The 24,738-nt window shown below is 51.7% G+C and overlaps 1 protein-coding gene across 1 annotated transcript in view; it reads right to left on the reverse strand.

Moving 5' to 3' along the window:
• Nucleotides 1–4,002: 4,002 nt before the first annotated feature.
• Nucleotides 4,003–24,738, reverse strand: part of C14H1orf198 (chromosome 14 C1orf198 homolog) — a 34,420-nt gene continuing 13,684 nt past the window's right edge. Inside the window, exons 2-4 of the mRNA XM_062210592.1 lie at nt 23,958–24,008; nt 10,629–11,165; nt 4,003–6,656 (exon numbers count right to left, since the gene is read on the reverse strand). Coding sequence (XP_062066576.1) covers nt 6,600–6,656; nt 10,629–11,165; nt 23,958–24,008 — 645 coding nt within the window. The 3' untranslated portion in view covers nt 4,003–6,599. The remainder of the gene's footprint in view (nt 6,657–10,628; nt 11,166–23,957; nt 24,009–24,738) is intronic.

Below are 24,738 nucleotides of genomic sequence, written 5' to 3' on the forward strand. Positions count from 1 at the left end.
GTTGTGTGAAGGCACTGGCCAATGGATGAAACCATTTCCACCTCACACAGTGTAACCTGTGCCCCTCTAAGGCCCAGGGCATCCGATGACACTGATTCCTGCCCTCACTCTCCTCTCAACCAGTTTAGGTGCTGCACCTGTTGTCACAGAGGTGCCTGGATTGATCCAGTAGGCGACATAGATGTTGGCTGATGGGCAACTATAGTGTTAGACAAATTGCAACCAAACTGAGCCAAGTCACAAAAGATGTAACCAATAGTAGCCAAAGACCAACTCTGATCTAACACACCAGTTACATCAGTGAGAGCCAGTAACAGGGCTAGGTTATGTGGGATACCACATTTCTTTACAAGTAGGTACCTACTGGCATGTTCAAGATCTCTGTTGTATTTCCTGCCATGTTTATTTCCATCCCTACTCCTCACATAGGCCACCATTCTATTAAGTATGCCTTATTTTCTAAGTACATTAAAAAATTATTTATTTGAAAGGTAGAGTGAAAGAGACAGAGAGGGAGGGACAGAGAGAAAGAGATCTTTCATCCATTGGTTTGCTCCTCAAATGGCTGCATTGTCTAGGACTGGCCAGAAGCCAGGAACTCATCTGGGTCTCTCACTTGGGTGTAGTCCCCAAGCACTCGGGCCATCTTCTGCCGCTTTCCCAGGCTATTAGCAGGGAGCCGGATTGCAAGCAGAGCAGCTGGGACTGGGACTTGAACTGGCACTTGAATATGGGATGCAGTGTCAGAGGCTTTGGCTTAACCCACTGTGCCACAATGACAGCCCCAATTGGTTGCTTTTAATTGCTGTATTATGCTCTATGGTGTTGAGTCCATCCCATTTATCTAGCCCTCCTCCCACTGATAGGCATCCAATTTGCCTCCAATTCTCACAAATAATACTGCAACAAACAGCTCTGTACAACCTGTGTGACAATTTGGCAAACAGTACCGTATTACTCTGGACACACTGGCTGCACAGGTGCTCTATCCCAGGGCTTCTCAACCTTGGCACTATTGGCATGTTGGGCTGGATAATTCTTGGTTGTGGAGATCCATTCTGTGCATTGTAAGATGTTTACAGGGGCCGGCATTGTGGTAGCAGGGTAAGCTCTCGCCTGCAACGCCACCATCCCATATGCTGGTTTGAGTCCCAGCTGCTCTACTTCTGATCCAGCTCCCTGCTAATGTACCTACGTGGAAGACCCAAAAGAAATCCCTGGCTCTTGGCTTCAGCCTGGCCCAGTTCTGGCTGTTGCAGCCACTTGGGGAGTGAACCAGCAGAAGGAACATCTCTCTTTCCCCTCGTCTCTCCCTCTCTAACTCTGCCTTCCAAATAAATAAAACAAATCTTTTTTTTTTTTTTTTTGACAGGCAGAGTGGACAGTGAGAGAGAGAGAGACAGAGAGAAAGGTCTTCCTTTGCCATTGGTTCACCCTCCAATGGCCGCCGCGGCTGGCGTGCTGCGGCCGGTGCACCGCACTGATCCGATGGCAGGAGCCAGGTGCTTCTCCTGGTCTCCCATACGGGTGCAGGGCCCAACCACTTGGGCCATCTTCCACTGCACTCCCTGGCCACAGCAGAGAGCTGGCCTGGAAGAAGGGCAACCGGGACAGGATCGGCGCCCCGACCGAGACTAGAACCGGGTGTGCCGGTGCCACAAGGCGGAGGATTAGCCTAGTGAGCCGCTGCGCTGGCCTATAAAACAAATCTTTAAAAATGAATAAAGAAAATGTGCCTGGACACTGACAAATATCCCTCCTGGGGAACGAGCAAAATACCCCCAGTCAAGAACCACTGTTTTATCCCATTTCTGCCAACATTTAGCATCACCTAGCTCTAGTATTTTTCTCTGATTACCAATCATTTTTAGCATCAGGTAATACACTTGACAGTTCTGGCTTCTTTCTGTTAATTTCTTATTGAGGTTGCCGGAATTTTTTGGGTAATTTACAAGAATGCTCTCCAAGTTCTCGACATTTGCCCTCGACCAGAAGTGCTGCAGCAAATACTTTCTCCCACCCTCCAACTCATCCACTGTTCCGAGTGCTTCTCAGACTGAAATCTGTTTTTCTGTAGTGAGATCCAGTATTTTGCCTCATGGTTTACATTTTTGAATTTATAAGCGTGCTTCCTTTGCCCTAGGACACAACAATGTATATAATAATAATACATAATATTTCCCTCTATTAACCTTACATAGCTACCCTTTCTAACCTTTAATTCATTGAGAGTCCACACTCTACAAAGTCCCTGATTCCATTCCCCCATGTAATGAGACTCCATCCACTGAAGAATCCTGCCTTCTCCAAGCTGGTTTGTTACCACCTCGATGGTAACTTAGCTCCCGCTTAGGTGAGATTTCCCCGAGTTCTCCATCCTCTTTCATTGATCTAAGTGTTTGTCTTCACACCAATTACCTACCAACTGCCACCTTATGGCCCCTAAACATGTTTTCATAACTGACACTAAACTCCCCTCCTTCTTTGGTGAACTATTTCTGCTTATTGATTACATTCATCAGAATTCTCAAAATACCCCACTGGGATTTATTTTTATTAGGGTGCACTAATAAATGATGTGGGGAGAACCAACGTTTTTATATTAAGCGATCCCATCTGAGGTTATTCATTTCTTAGTTCTTTAATTTAATTCTTAGTTTTCAGCCAGTCTTTGGGGGACGGGTGTTTGGTGCAGCAGGTAAGATGCTGCCCGGGACACCTGCATCCCATGTTCAAATCCCAGCTCCTCTGCTCCGGATCCAGCTTCCTGCTTCCGTGCAGGAAGAGAGGTAGCAGGTGGTGCCCACAAACTTGGGTCCTTGTCACCCACATGGGAGACCCAGACTAACTTTCAGGCTCCTGGCCTTGGCCTGGCACAGCCCTGGCCATTGCAGGCATTTAGGAAGTGAGCCAGCAGATGGACGACGTCTCTCTGCTTTCAAATAAAGTGAAAATAAAGATTCTTTTAAAAAAGAAGTCTTTGTATGCTTACGTTGGCTCCTGAACACTTCATCATTTGTACTGCTGCTGTGAGTGGCACTTTTTGTTGCTAGATCTTCTTGCTCTGTCGTGGGCTCGATTTGAGCCCTGCTTGCCCACCTTCCTGTGGGAGGCCCTAACCCCAAGACCTCAGAACGTGACTGTATTGGAGTTGGCGCCTTTGCCAGGTGGTTAAGTTAAAATGAGGCTGCGGTATGGGCCCTGACCCGATGTGACTGACGCCTTCCTAGGGAGATCAGGACAGAACCGCGCGCACACAGCACAGCCGCCCAGTCTGCGGGGCCTTCACAGCGGCTCCAGCAGGCAAACACACTGCTCTCCGTGCTCTTCTCAGTCCATCTTTTATCCAGGATGCCTGAGTTTCGGTGGCATTCAGAATCACTGATTTCCTCTCAGGGATGCCCTCTTAGTATCAAGGGACACGAGCCTGAGGTCAGACCAGAGAAATTGCTGGAAGAAATTACTGAATCGCCCCACCCCACAACACAGTCCCACAGGTTCAGCATTTTCCCTCCCTGGCCGCAAAGAGCTGCATACACGCAGGTGCGCTTGGTCTCCCTGTTGACGGCTCCCTTGTGCATAGAAACATTTTCTATCTGAGGTGCTAATACCACCTGTACATTAATGAATGGGACAGGACTGACAGCAAAATAAATAGCTAAATAAAATCAGCTTCCACCAGATTCAATGTGACAGCTTTCAGGACAGCATTTGCTTATGGAATCAGAGTCACTCAACCTGGTAGGTTGTCGTTGGCAAGTCTCGTCGCAGCTTCCACGTCACCAGAGGGCTGGACACGCGTCCTCCGGGATGCAGCCTGCACCTGTGCTTGGGGTGTGCACACCTTGGCCATCACTGCCCACCAACCTGCGAGGAGGACTGTGCCAAGACTGCAGAGGGGCTTCCGGAAGTGGCTTCAGTCTGGTTTGAACCAGCACTCATCCTTTTTCTTTTGTGTCCAATCACAGTCAACTTTATGGCTCCCTGACATATGACTTTATGGCTCCCTGACAGAGGCCCCAGACACACACATGCAGCATGTTAAAATGGCTTTATTAAAGGTTATTAGTATAAAATATGACCAAGTTACAAGTTGTAAGAATTTATCATTTTTGAAAATGTGTATCAAAGAAAGGGAGGCCACTGGACATCCACACGAGGGGTCGGGCCTGGCTGGGTGACAGTTCCTGTTGTTCCCAACACGGGCAGTGCTCCAAAAATGATGGGGGGCACCGAGGAGCAACCCCCAGTGAAGTGGAGGCTGGCTTCCGATTTCCTGGGGAAGCTTTTATAAAACGCAGTCAGAGAGCGGACACTGAGCCCGTGGGCCGAGTCCCAGGTGCAGAGAGTCTGGGAGGATGAGGAATCCAAACTGCATACCGGCTTCCGCTGAAAAGTGTGTATTTTTCCAAAAATAAATACAAACTCCTGGTTTTCGAGATTCCAATCTGATTGGGGGAGGGGAGCGAGACAAATGCAGGGCTTAAATTTTCCCTCAGGCTGACCCAGCCTGTCCCAGGAAGGGGAATGCACCCAGCTCTGCAGGGGTGCTAGCTGGGGGTACAGAGGATCTGCAGGCTGGGCAGGCTGGACACCACCAGCCGGGGTCCTCCAGGGTCTCCAGAGCAAAGCAACACGACGCCAGGACTCCCTCCACGACCTCCCAATTTCTCCTTTTACGTTTATTCAATCTCAGTAGTAACTAAACACTACGGGGGCGGGGGCTGCGCCCCAGAAGTAAGGCCACAGCTTTCAATAACCCCCACACCCTTCAACTCGAGGAGAACCTGAAGCGAATACTGGGCTTTACGAGACAGTGGTTAAGAAGTAGCGATGCCTCCCAAGAGGACAGATCACCCTGCCCAGTGTCTCCAGACCCTTCTTCCCTGCTGCCCCAACATGGATAAAACACTTGCTCCTGGGGATGTGAAACAGCCCACTGCAGAGTGGAGGCGGGGCGGCGCTCTGGGTGCTTAGCCCTGGGGGAGCTGGCCCTCTGCTCTGGCAGTGCCAGCTGGGATTTCTAAGCTCCCCGCCACACACCGCCCCAGCCCCTTGCTGGAAATCTCTTCCCCTCCCAAGCATCAACAGTACAGAGAGGAGGAAGGTAAATTCCAAGACTCCAGGGGCTAGGGGAGGTTTGAGGACATAAAGCAATTGGCAGAAACCAAATCACATGTTGGCTGAGCCACAGTTTGGCTGAAATTTTCTGGGGTTGGGGGGAGATGCCACATGCATTACCTTGGAGCCAGATAAAAAATTCCAAAAATTATTTCAAAAGGTCCTATGAAACAGGTGTGTAAAAAAAAAAAAAAAGACACACTTCGATATTGAAACCAAGCGCTCACTGGCAGGGCTCACAGGGATTAAGGATTAAGGCTTCAGGTGAGGAGAACACAGTGATGGCAACCAATGGACCACACAGGCCAAGACTTGCAGTTCTGCACGGGCACCTCCTGCAAACCAGGGACCGCTGGGCTCCAGGGCCCCTGGTGAGGGCAGCGGCTTCCCTCGCTGACAGCCACACTCCCCCAGCAGGCATGGGCAAGGGCCACCTTGTCTGCAGCAGCTCCAGGGACCCTCGCTATGACAAAGGTCTCTAGGGGCTGCTTCTGGCATGCCCAGGAACTCCATTCCTCCACTTCTGGTGGTGGTCAAGGATGGGGAGGGTCCACCTCCACGTAGTCTGACCAGTCCTGGGGACGAAGGACATCCACTGCCCCCTCACCCCCGCCTTCAGTCCTTCAGTCTAACACTGGGAACTTCTAACACAGCTGATTGCATCCTCCAACAACACCCACCATCTGCCCTGACCCCTGCAGGTGTCCAGTACAGGGCTCATCCAGTGGGTCACATTAGTAACGACAGCTTCTGAGTGAGTATAAAATGAAGAAAGGAGCCGCTAAACCAAGATATGAAGTAATGAAAGCTAACAGCAAGAAACACACAATTCTTCTCTAAACGGTGCTGAAGACATAGAGTAAGTACCAGGACAGCTTAAAGACCGCAGCCCGTGGCAAGTCTGTCTTCCAAAATTGACGTGAGGGGGGGCGTGGCACAAGGTGTAAAGGGCGTGGCTTCAGCAAGAGCGGGCCCCAGACAGCTTCCAGGGCTGGCTGGAAACTTGGGAGCCAGCATGCCCACGTCAGTACGCCTGAGGCCGTCCCCACGGACCAGCCATCACAAAGAACCCCCGTACATGATGGGCTGAGGCGTGGAGAGAGCAAGAGATGGAAATCGCTCTCCTGATTCCTGTCACCCGGTTGAAGAAACTCTTCCTTTTGAGGAGGGGGAACACTGGACGGAGCCGGGCACAGAAGTTTTATTTACAAGATTAACTGCGTTCTTGACTGTCTTTAAAAATTCCAAATGTAAAACTTCTGTTATCAAATCATGGAAAATAGCATATATATCCGGTTTTACCAAAAAAGGGAAAAATCTGGCACGGTTTACCAGTTTCCAATGAGTCAGAAAAGAGCGTAGATAAACCAGGAAAAAGTACACAGAGGAACGTTGCCCTTTTTTTCTCCTCCACCACCACACCGCTTTGGAACACGTTTTGGGGTGCTTGGCCGTACTTGTTTTCGATCGACCACATTTTACCAATTGTCCAGAAAATCAAATCCTGTCTTCAAGATGACACTGCTTGAGCTGACCTGCGGAGGGGAAAACACACTGAAGTAAGGCATGGGTGTATTTTTTTCTCAGTGATGCATAATCTAAAAACAGCATCTCATTTAAAATGACCCAAATGAAAAGAATCTGTTTCCATCTCAGACGCTCCCTGACCTCAATTTGCCTCTGTGCTTGGAACCAGAAATTAAACAAAACCCAACAGAAGTGACACTCCGCCAGCCAGCTGCTGCCGCAAACCCTCTCCCACCCCAGGCGTGTGTGTGAGCGGCCTACAGACCTACTTACGGAGAAAAGGAGAACAACACGCTCCTGTTTTCCTGTACCTCTTCCTGCTATGGAAGGACAGATGTGCTTACATGTCCTCATCGTAAAATAAAGGAGCAAATTATAGAGATGTTCTCTCGAACGCAGCGCGAACGTGGACAACAGAGAAACAACAAACAAAGCCCTCGCAAAGTGGAAGGAGCCAGGATGCCACGTGGAAGCGGTGGCGTGAGTCTCCCAACCCCTGCAGCACTCTTCAAGGGAAGCAGGGTGGATCCAAGGGCCCCTGGGTGAGGAGGCTGTCTCTAGCTGCGGCTGGATCGTCACCACCAGGCAGGCAGGCAGGGCGCCTGCCCACCTAACCCAAGTCACCGGATCAGCTGCCGGCATTCTAATTCAGGACCGTGACCCGCCGCCCTCCACGTGGCTGGAAACAGAGGCGCCTGGCGGAGGGGTACACACAGCAGACCCGTGACGTACCCTGCAAGCTGAATAGGCCCAGCTTGGTGGCAAAGGGAGGCTGACGCTGAGTGAGGCAAAACCCAGAAAACAGGAGTCCCGCCAAGTTTTCCTGCCAGTTTCTTATGGGGGCTGGCCTTTTACTCTGCCCTCTGCTCTTTCAAGCCAGTCTGGGAGCTCCCTCCTGCTCCTCACTCCTCCCACACAAGGCTAGGAGAGCGTCTCTTTACAATCAAGACGCACAATCCCCGCTCTGTGTAACTTCTTCCTTCTGATGAAGCCCTTGCTGCAGAGTCCCAGGGAAAGGGCACAGCAGGGATGGGGAGAGCGGCGCCTGCCTGTAGGAAGGAGTAGACAGGCAGGGAGACGGAGACAGCACAGGAGGATGAGACGGTAGACAGGCAGGGAGACAGAACACAGGAAGACGGGACGGTAGACAGAATACAGGAGGATGAGACGGTAGACAGGCAGGAAGATGGAGACGGAACACAGGCAGGGAGATGGTAGACAGAATACAGGAGGATGAGACGGTAGACAGGAAGAAAGAGACAGAACACAGGAAGATGAGACGGTAGACAGGCAGGGAGACGCAGACAACACAGGAAGATAAGATGAGTAGGGTACTAGAAACAGGCAGGGAGTGGGCTGAGCACGCTGGCTTAAGAAGTGGGTCAACACAGAGGAAGGGGACAGGTGCACCCCTGATGTGGAACAGGTACAAGGTGGAAGGTGCTAGAATCTCCGGGCTCCCCTTCTACAGGAGGACAACAGAGGCAGTCATCTGTGGAGAGGCATAAAAGCACCAGAAATCTCCTCCAGGAAACACCCAGAGTCATAGATGACCATAAGTCAATAAGAAAACAGTAAACAACCCAACCTAAAATGGGCAGGGGCTGGCATTTGGCACATAGGCTAAGATGTTGCTTTACTAGGGGAGGGGGGGCTGGTGCTGTGGTGTTGCGGGTAAAGCCATCGCCTGCAACACTGGCATAACATAGGGGCGCCCAATCGATTTCCGGCTGCTCTGCTTCCAATCCAACTCCCTGCTAATGGCCTGGGAAAAGCAGGGGAAGATGGCTTAAGTGTTTGTGTCCCCGCACCCATGTGGGATATCCAGAGGAAGCTTCTGGCTCCTAGCTTTGGCCTCGTCCAAAGTTGGCCGTTGTGGCCATCAGGGGAGTGAACCAATGAATGGAAGATCTCTCTCCCTCTCTCTCTGTGTAACTGTCTTTCAAACAAATAAGTCAATTTTTTTTTTAAAAAGATGCTGCTTGGATGCCTGCATCCCACATTGGGGTGCCTGGGTCTGATCCGGCTTCTTGCTAATGCACACCCTGGAAAGCAAAGCAGCAGGTGATTCCTTCAGGCAGTTGGGTCCCTGCCACCCATACGGGAGAGAGTTCCTAGCTGCTGGCTTTGGCTTCATCCTCAGCCATTGCAGGCATTTGGGAAGTGAACCTGAGGCAGGGCGATCACTCTTTGTCTCTCTGCCTTTCAAATAAAGCTAAAATAAAACTTAGTCAAGGGAATTAAATAGATATTTCTCCCAAGAGAATACACAGATGGCCAACACAGATAGTACAAAGATGCTCAACATCACTACTGATCAGAGAAATACAAATGAAACCCACAATAAGCTGCCGCCTCACAGCTGTCAGCATGGTTACTATCAAAGAAACAGCGGCAACTCTGCCGAGGGCTGTGCAGAACCTGGAACCCTGCACATTGCTGGGGAGACTGTAATATGCTGCAGCCACTGAGCTGCCCACCCTGCCCACTGCAAACAGGGTTCAAGGTCCTCAAAAACGTCACAGCATAACTGCCATACAACCCACAGAGTCCAGGTCTGGGTCTGTATCCCCACAACTGAAAGCAAGCTCTCGAGAAGTACTTGTGAAGTACTTTTTTTTTTTTTTTTTTTTTTGACAGGCAGAGTGGACAGTCTGAGAGAGAGACAGAGAGAAAGGTCTTCCTTTTCCGTTGGTTCACCCCTCAATGGCCGTTGCGGCGTGCGCACCGTGCCGATCCGAAGGCAGGAGCCAGGTGCTTCTCCTGGTCTCCCGTGGGTGCAGGGCCCAAGGACTTGGGCCATCCTTCACTGCACTCCCGGGCCACAGCAGAGAGCTGGACTGGAAGAGGAGCAGCCGGGACAGAATCCAGCACCCCGACCGGGAATAGAACCCAGGGTGCCAGCGCCACAGGCAGAGGATTAGCCTAGTGAGCCGCAGCACCGGCCTCCGAGAAGTACTTGTACACTCAGGTTCACAGCAACGCTATTCATAATAATCAAAAGGTAGAAGCAACCCAAGCGGGCACCCATGGATGACTGGACACAGTGTGGGACAGCCATACCACGGGACAATGATTCAGTCTTTTTTTTTTTTTTTTTGACAGGCAGAGTGGACAGTGAGAGAGAGAGACAGAGAGAAAGGTCTTCCTTTTTGCCGTTGGTTCACCCTCCAATGGCCGCCACGGCTGGCGGGCTGCGGCCGGCACACCGCGCTGATCCGAAGCCAGGAGCCAGGTGCTTCTCCTGGTCTCCCATGGGGTGCAGGGTCCAAGGACTTGGGCCATCCTCCACTGTACTCCCGGGCCACAGCAGAGAGCTGGCCTGGAAGAGGAGCAGCCGGGACAGAATCCAGCACCCCGACCGGGAATAGAACCTGGTGTGCCGGCGCCGCAAGGCGGAAGATTAGCCTACTGAGCCATGGCGCCGGCAATGATTCAGTCGTAAAAGGAAATTCTGACGCACACTGCCACGTGGATGAGCCCTGAAGATGAGGCCAAGTGAAACACGCCAGCCAACAAGGACAGCTTCTCTATGACTGCACCTACACAGGGTGCCTGGAGTAGACAGATGCACCAGGACAGAAAGTGGAAAGGGGTGCAGGGGCTCAGAGGTGGAGGAATGGGGAGTTTGTGTTTAACAGGTTCAGAGCTTCAGTTTGGCAGGACTGAAGAGTTCTGGAGGTAGATGGTGGTGCTTCTTGTAGGGTATTAAGAATCAACTTAATGTCATGAATTTAACTTAAAAATGATTAAAATGGTAAATTTCATGATATCCGCATTTTACCACAGTAAAAAAGAAAATTTAATGTTAAAAGAAAAAAAAAAAGAGTGAGGCTGGCCTTGAGGCATAGACAGTAAAGCTGCTGCCTGCAATGCCAGCATCCCATATGAGCATCGGTTCGAGCCCGGCTGCTCCACTTCTGATCCAGTGTCCTGTTAATGTGCGTGGGAAAGTAGTGGAGGATGGCGCAGCCACCCACCTGTGCAGGCTTGGGTTCCGAGAACAAAGCGTCCTCCATGTCGTCCTGCCTGGCGGCGGGAGATGGCAGCTTCCTGTCGGCCTCTGGAGCGGTGGCCTCGGGCAACACGCTGGTAGAACCCTGGCCCAGCTGGGGTCTCTCATGCTCCGCAGGGGGAAGGAAGCGCTGCTCCTGGCGGATGGCGCTGGGCCTCTCTGCTTTGGCCTCCCTGTCCTTCTGGCTGGGTTCCTGCCAGTAACAGGCAGCCAAGACCTTCTCCCCCTTCTCCATGGACTTGATCTGGCTGGGGGTCAGCGACTGGAACTCCGCCTCAGGCCCCTCGCCCCGGGACCGCTCTGCATTGATCTTCCAGAAGGATGACTCCTCTTCCTTCCGGGCAGGACCCAGAGCGTCCAGGCTGGAGGACCTGCTGCCCTGGGGAGCCTTGAAGGCCTGGGAGCCCTGGGCGGCTTTGCACAGTGACCTTGGCTCGCTGGCGGCCGTGCTGTTGCTCGGCTCCTGGATGGACAAGGAGGAGATGCTGAACTCCATTTGACTCTGTGGTGAGACAGGGGAAAGGAGAGAGAAGAGAAAGCAGCCTTTAGACTCCGGCCAGAACAGGTACGCCAGCTCAGGCAGCCCAGCCCTGGCCTAAGGACCCACACACTCCACAGTACCTGCATGGTGACTGGCAAAACCGCCATCACATACCTCAAATGCATGACAGCAGAAGCCTTCACACCAAGGCCCCTTCATGCACGAGGTTACCTTACTGATGGCCAAGCGGAGCACCCGCCTATCTCCTCCAGTGCAGTTCTGGAGCCTTCCTGGGGGCAGCTGCCTAACAGGTGATGGCCCCCACTGTGAGGAAGACATGGAGGGGTGCACGGTGCAACAGAATGAGAGCAGGCAGGGAAGGGCCCCACACCCAGCACAGCCCACACCCATGCCCACAAAATGCTTTCTGCAAGCCACATGTGACCTACAAATGAGCCTGCTGAGTTGTTCTGATCAACAAATCATTATGTGGAAACCAAAGCTCCTCTTTAGACAAGAACACAGAGGAGCGCCTAGTCCTCCATGCTCTGCAGAACAAGCAATGGGTGATCTCATTCATTTCTATTATCAAACCTGAAAATGTCTTTCTTCCTTCCCCATCATTTCTACTTCCTCAATCCCCAAGCCCCCTCCTTTTAAAAAATACATAAAGATGGGGCCAGCACTGTGGCCCAGCAGGTTAACGCCCTGGCCTGAAGCACCAGCATCCCATATGGGCGTTGGTTTGAATCTTGGCTGCTCCACTTCTGATCCAGCTCTCTGCTATGGCCTGGGAAAGCAGTGGAAGATGGCCCAAGTCCTTGGGACCCTGCACCCACATGGGAGACCCAGAGGAGGCTCCTGGCTCCTGGCTTCAGATCGGCACAGCTCCGGCTGTTGTGGCCATCTGGGGAGTAAACCATCAGGTGGAAGACCTTTCTCTCTGTCTCTATGTCTCTCTGTAACTCTTTCAAATAAATAAAATAATAAAATCTTTTTTAAAAAATCAACCAATAAAATTTTTAAAAATTACATTACAATATCACTACTATTTGGGGGGTTTTGTGCAACCTTTTTCATTAATATGTTACAAGGCTATGGTCCTATTACAGGCACACAATTTGGGGTTCTGCTACATTGCTGCACGGACTTCATAACCATTATTTTTATTATCTAGATCATCAGCTGACCCAACACCCACCTATTACCAATTTGTTCTTTCTGATCTCCACTGTTATGATTAAGGTTGCCTTGAACAACTCTCCCTCTTAGGATTAATGTCTTCATAGATTCCCACAAATGAAACATCCAACCACAAAAGGTCTGAACCTTTTCTCTAATGGTGTTTTTTCATGCACACCCAAAAACTGACTTTGTAGGGGCTGCCCCCATTTCGAATGCCACCTGCGCCATCTCTCGGGGGGCATTCATAGTCACCAGGTAGAATCACTCAAAACCGGCTGCTGCCTGACTACACTGAGCACGGTTCTTTATTACTTGAGCGCGTATTCCTTCATTGAGCAAATGGCCTGCTCGTGACAGCATCCCCCCAGTGAGCAGGGGTGAGGATGAAAACATCGCTTTCCCAGGGAAAACCCTAGTGCTGAGCACAGCGTTGCTCAGCTGTGACTTCTCCTCCAAGCCTGGCTGCTGATGGCCAGAGACCTCCCCTCCGGGCTCAGGGGATGACGGGGCCATGAAGAACTCAAGTTCAAGTCACAAGCCCAGGCTGCCTCGAGGCTCAGTGTTACAGGAAGCAAAATCCAAGACACAGACATCAAAGCTCGGCCTCTGCCAGATGCCGTGATGAAGAACAAATGGAGATTACTGAAGTGTGTCTGGCCCGTCAGGCGTGTAGTTATTTTTATTCTTTTCATTCTACAAATGAGAACACGGAGATTTGGCAAGATTAAGTGTATTGCCCTGGGTCACTCCCCAGTCCATTAGGGGATTGCACAGCTGGGATCTCAACCCAGATCAAATGATTGGAAGCTATCACGGAGCATCACTGCACGTACAAAAAGCCTGCAGCTGCCGGCCAGAGCACTCACAGCAACAGCAGGAAGCCTTGTACATAGCGCAATTAAAAGACAAGTTGATTTTGGTGCAAAAAAAAAAAAAAAGTTTTTAAATCTATACGTCGCTTTTTGTAATATGTGTTTTCTGTGAGCTTTGTGTCCGAGATCTAATCTGATGTTTAAATGACTGTGTCGGAGTGAAGCATTCGGAACACTCCGCATATTTCCAAACTCTACAACAGGATCCAGGAAGACTGTGGGCACAGAGAAGACGGCTTCTTTAAGTAGGCGAATCACTAAAGACAGCTTGGAAGAGGGCCTAGGACTCAGGACAGAGCTGCCTTTGATGTGGACGTTGTAGCATGAGGAAGGCAGCGAACACCATGCACTTTGTTAAACCCTGGGCTCTTTTAGGATCAGCAGTTCCTTTGGTGGGGATCTTTGCTAAGAAGCCTCTGGAAGGCTGAACATTCTGCCTACGTGGAGGACAGCGAGAGGCGGAGCCGGGGCTGCTGGGGAGGGAAGCCATTCCCAGGGGTTCCTGGCGAAAAGGACCCCAGGGAGTGTAACCTGGCTGGGCTTGACGCCCTCCGCCAGAACAAGCGGCCACTCCCACCTCTTCCTGGCTGGCCAGAGCCCGCCTGGGCGCAGTCACCTGCTTACAAGAGAAGGTGGTGCCGGCAGGAGCGGCTACCTGGCTTGGGGGGCTTTGGGGTGAACATACTTGAAGTCTTGGTTCCTATTTCCTTAATTTTACAAATAGCGGCATTGTATCACCACAACTTGCTGTGAGAAAACACCGCTCCGTGAGCATTGAGCCACCCCAGAGGGAAGGGCTTTGTTACCCAGACTTTCTATAGACGCACTATAGAAAGTGCCGGGGTAGTGTGAGGGAGAAGGGGAGACCAGGACCTTCTTTTCCTATCTAAATCTAACTCTGCTCAGCTCCAAGAACTCAAGGAGCCATGAAAAAAATGGAATCCAGCAGGGCCAACCAGGAGTCTTGGGGGGATGTGCCAGCACCACCCCAACTTGTCCCCTGCATCTCGTTCTACCCAGAGCTGTCTAGACTGGGGACCATGCATGTAGCACCAGGACGCAGCAAGAAGTGACTCTAAGCTCATTTTCAATGCAGCACCTGCCATAGCAGTCCCTGGGGCCAGCCTCGAGTAGGGTCTATCACTTTCAGCTTCTAGCTGTCCACACTCTTGGCCACTTTGCCTCTCTCCCTCTTGGGGACTGATCCCGGGCTGCTCGTCATCCATGACCACTGGGTGCAATCTGCGCACTGTCTGGCTCCTCCCTGAGTCCCAATCAAGATACTCAAAGGTTGCCTACTTGCCAATCCAAGACCACAGGCACCTTCTTGCCTCCACCTGCTCCTCCTCAGGAAAGAGTAAATCCCCCACCAGCTGCTCCACCCTGCCCTGGGCCATCTCTGATAGTTCTCCCTTGGCAGTTCGGCCCCACTCTGCCCCCAGGTGCACCTGGGCCCTGCAGTCTCCTCGCCGCTGCTCCAGCCTCACCTGCAGAGCCTCCTCCACCCACGTGCACACCTGGGAGGAGCAGACTCACTCCAGAGGGCTGCACCTTCCTGGCGCACCTCATAGCACCGCCCACCCGGGGGGTCTGCCCTTCTCCCCCGGATCTGGGTGGCCTCATGACATTCTTCGATCAACCCACGAGGCCAAGGGGATAGTCTGCCTGTTCCCGTCCCAGATGTGGGAGGCCAGCCAGCTAAGGAAGTAACCCCTCCACCTGGAATGCTGGGCCTCAGCCAAGACTCCGCCTCCTACGAGGACTCAGGGGTCAGTGCCAGCCACCTCTCCCCAGGCTGCATACCCGTGGTCTCTATGGGTCCCAACACAGGGGGGCCCAGAAGTGTTCCCTGCCAGGCTGTGCATTCGTGAGGCAGATGGCCTCCCGCTGCTCACAGACCTGGTTCCTCTGTGTGTCTCTCCCACAACCGCTGCTGCCACATGCCTTCTAAATCACTGTCGAAGGCGCGGAGGGCAGAGCCCCTGGCTGCCCCAGAACCACCACGCTCTGTGGGAATCCACACAACAGGACAACAGCACAGCCCCCAACACCGCTGCTCAGACCCAAAGCCCTGACACCAGGCATCCATGCCATGTGCTGCCTGCAGGTCCCAGCAAGGGGCAATGGGCACCGTGCCCCACTCTCTGAGGACCCGAGGGAGACGGGGAGGAATCTGGTGGGAGATCCCCAGGAATGCTGCAGGTACCCCGTTATTCATGAGGACAGAGGCGGAGCTGACCCGACCCCTGACCCCTGACCTTGCACAGCTCAGGAAGAACAATGCAGCTTCCGTTTGCTGAGCACTCACTGTGTCCCAGGCACTGTGCTAAAGCCTCAGGCACTTTGGCTGCCTTAATCTCCCCAACAGTCCAGTGAAGTACGCAGGAGTATTCTTCCATGGAGCTAGAAAGGATAATGGCCGGCACGGCAGCCGGGCTCACGCTGCTTTGGGGGATGCGCCGCACCACGCATCTGGGTGCTGCCAACAGGTAGGCATGGGGCTGGGAGGGCGGTCAGTGCAAGGTGGAAGGAGTGGTTTCAGGTGCAAATTTTCTCATTTCTCGGAAAAAGCCCACTGTGGAAAAAAGAGTTGGGCTCTTAGGAAAGGAGGTAACGTCAGCCCCCCGCCACCGCACTGAGCCACATTGAGCAGGGCCCGGCAAGAGGCGCCGCAGGTGACAAAGGCTGGGAGCCCATGGACCTTTGGGCCCTGTGGGTCAATTCATTGGCACTGGCTCCAGGCAGAGGGTCAGGGGTTGGGGGGGGGGTACATAAGGAAGGCCCTCCTCTCACAGCAATGCTGCAGCCCCACTCTCAGTGTCCCAAGTGCTCATCGGAGCCCAGGGAGGAGCTGCCCAGAGGACTTGGTCCAGCCCAGCCAGGCGCCAGTTACCCATGTGGGGAACTGGGTCTCAGCTGGCCACATCCGTTCTAAAAACAGCAAGACCACAACGGAGCCCAGGCTCTATTTTTACACCCCACTCACCGCAGAGGAATGCGTAATATTTCAGCAAGGGGGCGTGCACGCCGCCAAGACTAACTGTTTGGCTTGGCAGCATCGGGCAGATCTAAATTGTTGAGACAAAGGCTACAGAAGCCTTGTCAGAAAATATCATAGCTTACTGGAGCAAATCCCAAGACACTCGCCAAGCGCGGATCATCTAGGGAGAGGAAGAAGGCAAAGCACTCAACACTTTTAGGATCGTGCAGTGACTAGAAGTGGCAACGTGGCAGGGACGAGACAGCATGAGTCGGTCACTGCAGAGAGGCAGCGCAGGGCAGGGCCTGGAGGACCACCCGCCCCAAGTCAGGAGGTTCCTGGCATGGATCAGGGGCTCCACAAACACCCCTGTACACGTGCTAGGCCAAACCCAACAGGGAGCCCTGGGGGCCAAAGGGATGGGGCACCAGATGTGGACAAGCAGAATGCCCATCTGTCAGGCCCCAGGGGAACCTAGCCAGGCCCCAACAGGCAGGGAGTAGGGATGCACAGCAGAGCCTAAGGTCCTCAAACTTAGAGATGAGGGGTGGGCGTTCAGTGGGGGCATTTAAGTTACCATGTGGGATGCCCTCACCCATATCAGAGTCCTGGCTCCTCCACTTCCAATTCGGCTTCCTGCTAATACACACCCTGGGACCCAGCAGAAGTAGGTTAAGAGGTTGCTTTGGTCCTTGCTATCCACCTGGGAGACCTGGACGGAGCTCTGGGCTCTTGGCTTCTGCCTGGTCCAGCCCCAGCTGTTGCAGCCATTTGAGGAATGAAAAATCTTTCTGTGTGTGTGTGTGTGTGTGTCTGCCTCTCAAAATGAAAAGTTAGAGAGCAATAGCAGCCTCTTCCCTCAGGGACAAGGAATTCTTAAATGCTACTGAGCTTCCCCCTGTGCAGCACTTCCCAGCAGCGACACGGGGGAAGAACAATTCTGGAAGGTGTAGCAATTCTCCATTAGGAGAATGGCCCTGGGCTTAGGATGGCCTGGTTCACATCCCTCACTTTATGCCTCGGTTTCCTCATCTGTAAAATGGGCTGTTCTGAGGATTAAAGCAGACGATACACCAAAGGAGCATACAGCACAGGTCTGGGCACATGGTGGGCCACTTGGCCATTGCCGTGTTGTGACAGTCATAAAACACTGGGGTTTCCGCTGGGTTTAGGGGACAAGTGGGACCTTCACGGATGGAAGAGAGACATTGCCCTTGGACAGAACACGGATCCTGAGGCAGGGCAGGACAGAGGCTGTGGGAAGGCAGCCAGGGGCTGCCGGGAAGACCAGTAGAGATTACCTTGGTCCAACAGGGGAAGGGCTGGGATGCCCCTGGGCTGAGGTAGTGGCGCACTACTCCAACAGGAAGAGTCGGGATAGGTCTAGAGCAGGGGGCCACAGAGCTCAGCTCGGGGTCTCAGGAAGGTGGTCAGAACAGGTGTCAGTGACGGAAGGAGACGGCTGGGCAGAGCTGGGGGCCCTTGAGAAGGAGAAGCCCGGGGCGGGAGCTATGCTGTAACAGGGAGAAAGGTGCTTCCCAGAAAGCCCGTGGCTGACAGTGAGGAGGGGCAGCTACACAGCGCCACGACTTGGAAGCAGGGGGACCCTCCCTGGACAGCAGCATCCTGGCGGGACAGCCCTGCTGGGCCCCCCTGTGCACGGCAGATCCCTGCAAGAGCTCCTTTCTCCCTTCCCCCTGTCGCCCCACAGCTACCTGATGTCCCTGAGCCCCATGGCGGGGACAGGAACAGCTGCCTCCCAAGGGTGAAAGAACTCAGAGTATGTGCAGGCCCCTACTTCACCACACCGTGCTGGGGAGGTGCTCCTGCTCACAAGAGCCTAGGTCTCCTCTTAAGGAGCTGGAGGGGCCGGCACTGTGGCATAGCGCGTAAAGCCACCACCTATAGTGCTGGCATCTCATATGGGCGCCGGTTCAAGTCCTTGCTGCTCTTCTTTTGACCCAGCTCCCTGCTTATGGCCGGGGGAAGCAGTAGAAGATGGCCCAAGTTCTTGGGCCCCTGCACCCACATGGGAGACCTGGAAGAAGCTCCTGGCTCCTGGTTTCGGATCAGCCCATCTCTGGCCGTTGTGGACATTTGAAGAGTGAACTAGTGGATGGGAGATCCTTCTCTCTCTGCAACTCTGCCTTTCAAATAAATAAATTAAAAAAATCTTTTTAAAGGAAGAGGCTGTAAGGCTTCCCTGCTCTGGGAATGCTGTATTTCTGCAGCCCTCAGAGATCTTTGGATCCCCAGGGAATCAAGCAGATCCTCACCCCAGCCTACTTACTATTCCAGAATAGGCAGCTGAACATCAAGGCGAGGCCTGGAGTAGACAGAAAGGAGAAGCCAGACAGCGTGGCGGAGGGGAGCAACGGAGGGGGTGGGGGTCCCAAGAGCCCACTAACCAGGACCCGGGCTGACCTGCCTCAGCAGGCATCCTCCCCCTTCTCCAGCCCAGATGCCCAGGGAATGCAAAGAATCCTCCCCACTCACTGCCCCCTCTCGTCTGGAGCATTCTAAGTGCTGGGTTTTTTTCCTCTCGAAACGTCAGCAGCATGAGAGAGGAATGTGCCATGAGGTCCCCACGGGCACCCTCTCCCCCAGCATGCCTGCCAGGCTGCCGGCTGAGTGGAAAAGATGACAAGCATGACCTCCTCTCCACCTCTGGGACAGGCAGGGCCCCCTTCCCAGGTGCTTGCCAGGGACCTGGGGATGCACAAATGGGCTTGGTGGGTGCAGAATTTCACTTCAAGACGAAGAGTGTGGATGAGCCTGACTTCACCTTTCCACGTCTACAAGTCTCCAACACCTCCCTGTGTATCATAAACACAAGTTTGCATGTCAATTTTAAAATAATTTTAAAAGAAAAGAATTCTGGAGATAGGGTAAAATGAATCATGTACTTGAAAATGGTGAAGATGGTGAATTTTATGTTATGCATGTTCTACTACAATTACAAAAAAAAAAAAAATCAATGGATCCTGGATTAAAACGGAAAGAAGTAGCCAGGGATTAACAATGAAATGAAATGAGGTGGGTGCCAGAGTGTAGAATCCTGGTTCAACCATGGCCACACACTCTCCACACTCCTCTATCAAGAGCTGTGCTCTTCCCTGAATGGGCGCTGGCTCACGCCTCGATCTGACCAGCAGAACAAAGCAGAAGCCGCACGGTGCAAAATCCCAGCCTGAGCTTTCACAGGCCCTGCAGGCTTCCCTTCTGCCCCCTGGGGTCTCGTCCACCACCAAGTGAAGAAGCCTGGGATGGCTCACAGGAGATATGTGGCCCAGGGGACACCTGAGTGAGCACTCTCAGCACCCTTCTGGCTGCCAGTGACACATAAGTGACCCCAGAAGAACAGCCCAGCTGAGCCCTGCCCACACTACTGACCCATGAACAGCTGAGCACATCAAAGGCTGATCCAGGCCATTTGGTTATGGGCAGGGGGAGGGGGTGGGGACAGTTAGTCCTGTGTCACTAGGTAACTGACAGAATGAGGAAGGCTGCCATTGAGGGATAGCAGGAAAAGGAGTCTGACTCTAATCCTGCACTGGGGCATCCCCCCTCCCCCCAGTAAAGCCACCTCTTGTTTGTAGCTCTCCGAAGAGGTATTAAAAATCGGTAAGTCTGAAGAGATGGCAAATCACTAGATTCATGGGACAAGAGTCTAGGCTAAGGAGGAAGGAGGGGAGGGATTCCTAAAACTCAACAGAGGAAGGTACGAGCCCCTCTGCTCTATTATGCCTCCAGAGGGTCGTGACACCGAATTACAGGACTCCCAAGTCTGACCTTGAGACAGCAAAGGAAAGACAAGGACACAGAGTGAGCCCACCAGCTTGTGAAATAAACAAGTGTTCCTGTTGAAAGGGAACATTAAATAGGTCTGAGGACTCTGAGCCACAAAGACAGGTCTTTTTCTACTTAAGAGATACAAGTTCCAGTGGGTGCCACACACTGATGTGATTTTAGCAAGCCTTCTCAATTCACAATTAACAGCAGCACGAGCAGGAACCCACAAGACTGTGCTCCTCTCTTTGCTCCACACTTTTCCCGGACATCTAGCTCATGCCAGTCCCAGGAGCTGTGCCTCTGTCAGAGGCTGCTCTAGGAGCTGTACCACCTTGTCCCAGAAAGTCACTTACACCAAGTTAATAATGCATGAAATGTCCCAGCCAACAAACAACTGACTCGGGAACACTGAACGAGGTAAGACAGCAGACACTCTCATGGGACACGTCATGGGGCTTAGGCTGTAAGACATTCTAACTATTTTGGACTTTCCTTTGCCTTTACTGCTATGATCATCAAACATGAAGAATATTCCAGAGAGTACACGTCTGCCTACCACTGCTGGATTAGATATCATCTATAGCAGAGGTGGGGAACCTTTTTCCTGCCAAGGGCCATTTGGATATTTACAGCATTATTCGTAGGCCATGCAACATTATCAACTTAAAAATTGGCCTGCTTGCTCCGGCCGTTGCAGCCAATTGGGGAGTGAACCATCGGATGGAAGGTCTCTCTCTCTCTCTCTCTCTCTCTCTCCTCTCTCTCTCTCTCTCTCTCTCTCTGCCTCTCCTCTCTCTGTGTAACACTGACTTTCACATAAATAAATAAATCTTTTAAAAAATTAGCTTGCTTATAGATTTATTGAATTTCGAGTCCCACATGCAATTGCCTTGGCAGGGCCAGACCAAATGAGTTTGCAGGCCTTATACCCCTGATCTATAGGTTGAGTGTTTCCCACCCCCATCCAATTTGGATCCTGACTGAGGAGTAGTAATGGGGATCCTGGCTCAATATCAATGCAACGATGTACTTCCTACCTACTTACAACTTGTGTTGCAGTGGATCTTTTGCTGGATTTCGGAGCTACTGTAATTCCACACTGCTCCTGACATCCTGTTCTCCCCACCCCACCAACCAGTGTCTGGATCCCTAGGGAGACTCTGGCTTCCAATCAAGTCATTTGCACTCACCTGGCTCCCTGCACAGATGGAAGTTATTTATTAATCTGTAGTAGCAATAAAAAATAAGGCAGGTAGTACAGAACGTCTGTATCTTTGTTATCAGGATGTTCAGGACCCAACAGCAGTGCCAAAGGCAGAGGGGATCTACAAGGGCACTTAGGAAAGTTCATGGAAAAGTGAATTTAAATGTAGGTTTAGGGGCAGTCACTTGGCCTAGCGAGTGGTTAAAACGCTCTCGTCCCTCATCGGAGCACCTGGGCTCGGCGCCTGACCACTCCAGCTCCTAACTGCAGGCACACCCGGGGAGGCGGCGGTGCTGGCTCAGTGATAGGCTCCTGTCACCCATGTAGCACACCTTCAGCCCCAGCACAGCCCCAACAGGAATCTGAGGAGTGCACCAGTTGACAGAAGTAGTCACTCTCTATCTGCTAACTTCTCTCTCCCTCTTCTTCTCTGTCTCAAATAAATAAATAAATATATTTTTAAAGAGATAAGTTTATTTTGGTGTAAAAAAAAACTTGCAATCTATGCATTGCTTTTTCATAATAACTATGACAAAATGAGCTTTTTAAAGACCTCTCATATGCATGGATTTCAATTTTTTTTGCACCAAAATAAACATCTTTTAATTCCGTCTTCCAAGGAACTTTTTGAAGTATCCTCATATGCTTGTCAAATGAACATGGTCATCTGAACTAATGCCACATATTCACCAAAACCATCTCTTATTTCTAACTTAAGAATAATTTCACCCACCCTACATGTCTGTCCTGAGATCAGCAAATGCTATTATATGCTCTGGGCCAAGACAGTGCTGTCTTGTCCATCTGAACCCTGGAGAAATATTCCATTTTTCAGACACAATTCCCCATGTGAGGGCATCTCAGGTCCCTTATAGACTTCCCTACTTGTCACCTACCCTGCCCCAACCTCTGGAAGCTCATGTCTGCTGAGATGAGGGGCAAAGAAACTGAGCATAAGCGAAAAACCAAAAACACAAGCCCCTTAAAGTATCAGTGCTTGGGGCCAGCATTGTGGTGTAGTGGGTCAAGCTGTCACCTACAATGCTAGCATCACATATGAACGCTGGTTTGAATCCCCCCTGCTCCACTTCTGATTCAGCTCCCTGCTAATGCGCCTGGGAGAGAAGTGGAAGATGATCCAGGGTCTTTGTCACTATGTGGGAGACCCAGATGGAGTTCCTGGCTTCAGCTTGGCCCAGACTTGGATGTTGGCAGCCATTTGGAGAGTGAACCAATGGATAGAAGATCTCTGTCTCTCTCTGTCACCTTGTTTCAGTTAAATAAATAAATAAAATCTTTAAAAATTTTTAAATTAATTTTTTCAAAGTCTTAAGTTATTTTTTTTAAAGAGGATTACTACAGGAATCTGGCCTTTTTTTTCTAAAGATTTTATTTATTTATTTGAGAAGAAGAGTTACAGGCAGAGAGAGGGAGAGAGAGAAAGGTCTTCCATCTGCTAGTTCCCCCCCACCCCCAAATGTCTGCAATGGCTGGAGCTGAGCCAATCTGAAGCCAGGAGCCAGGAGCTTCTCCCTGGTCTCCCACAAGGATGCAGGGGCCCAAGGACTTGGGCCATCTTCCACTGCTTTCTCAGGCCATAAGCAGAGAGCTGTATTGGAAGAGGAGCAACCAGGAGTCGAACCAGTGCCATATGGGATGCTGGCTCTACAGGCAGTGGCTTTACTTACTCTGCTACACCACAGCACCAGCCCTTAAAAAATATTTTTTTAAGATTTATTTATTTGAAAGGTAGAGACAGAGAGATCTCTTCTATCTGTGTGTTCACTCCCCAAATGGCTGCAATGGCCAGGGCTGGGCCAGGCTGAAGCCAGGAACCTGGAGCTCTATCTGGTTCTCCCACATGGGTGGCAGGGTTCAAGTACTTTCCAGGTGCATTAGCAGGGAGCTGGATTAGAAGTGGAGCAGCTGGGACTCAATCAGCATTCATATGGGATACTGGTATTGTGGCAGGTGACTTAACGCACTGTGCCATGATGCCTGCCCTAAAAAAAAATGTTTTTTTAAGTATTAGCACTTAAAAATCCTGCTCTGGGACCAGCATTATGGCACCATGAGTCGAGCCATTGCTGGCATCTCATGTAAGCACCAGTTCCAGCCCTGCTGCTCCACTATGGGTCCAGCTCCCTGCTAATGCTCTTGGGAAGGCAGCAGGAGATGACCCAGGTGCTTGGGCCCCTGCCAGCCACGTGGGAGACCAAGATGGAGTTCCAGACTCCTGCTTTAGCCTGGCCCAGCCCCTGGCCATTGCAGCCATCTGGGGAGTGAACCAGCAAATGGAATACCTCTCGCTCTCTCTGTCTCCTGCTCTTTGTAACTCTGCCTTTCAAATAAATAAAACAAATCCTTTTTTTTTTTTTAATGCCAAATGACTCAGGGACCAGGGTTAGTGATCCAAGTCAGGCTGCATTAGATAAATCCATGCATATGTATGTAAACTAGATATAGATACCTCCCCCTTGCTCAAAACCTTGTCTTACAGAGTACCCCCACCATGGTGCAGAGCGCTGGAGGGCAGAGGTCTGAGCAGAGCTCCGGGAACCCCACGCATGGGCACCACGGGGGCAACACCACACCCGTCACCAGCCCACACGCAACAGCTGCCTCACTCCTCACCCTTCTCTCCCCATTCCTCTTTCCTTTTTCACCTACAGCCTGGTAGTGGGGATCACTGCCTTCTAAGTCGATCAAATGGCCAAAGAACCTATAACTACTTGATCCTTTTTAAAAGGACAAATAAACCTAAATTTAATCCAACTTACCCTTGTTTCCCAGGAGAAAGGAGCCGAGTGCTCATCTTGCCAAGTTATGTCCTAAAATAAAAATCCAAGAATTAATCTGAAAGCCAAACCCAGACATACCCCACGCAAACCTCCATCTACCCAGGGCCATGAGGAATCCAAAACCCAGGAATGACCCCAACTCCCAGCTCTAAACAGTCCCAGTTGTGCCGCTTGGAACGTGACCCCCTTGGGTTTCTTCCTCACCTCCCACGAAGGCCGCCAGCCTCCTCTCTCCTACCAGGCAGACACAGAGGGAGGCCACCTAAAACCACAAGAGCGCACGACCAGCCTGCTCAAGTCCCAGCCCCACCAGCAGTCAGCCATGGCCTTTTTGAGCCCAGTTCCCTCGTCTGTAAAGGAGAACCCTACTGCCCTTGCAGGGTCATTGTGAACATGAAATGAGGTAACCTATAAAAAGGAGGCCAGGTTTCAATCTGCGGTCGATGCTAACATCTAAGTCCTTCCCCTAGCCTCCCACATGCCGGGAGAGATCTGGAAGGATCAGCAGAATCAATGAAAAAAAACGTGAATTTAATTCTAAGGAGAACGCTGAAATTGTTCCTTTCCCTCTCCCAGCAGAACACGATAGAAAGGGCCCTTCAGGACAATCACTGCGAATTCAGCCTTGGGTCCCGCAGGTTTCTTCACTGGTCTGAACAAATGCCTCCAGGAAACCACCTCTCCCCTTGGTCTCCCCTTCCCCTCCCTAGCGGGACTCCCACGCTGGCAAACATCTCACCCACACCTAGCTTCTCCTGGG

The sequence above is a fragment of the Lepus europaeus genome, chromosome 14 (genome assembly GCF_033115175.1).
Source record: "Lepus europaeus isolate LE1 chromosome 14, mLepTim1.pri, whole genome shotgun sequence".
Lineage (NCBI taxonomy): Eukaryota > Metazoa > Chordata > Mammalia > Lagomorpha > Leporidae > Lepus > Lepus europaeus.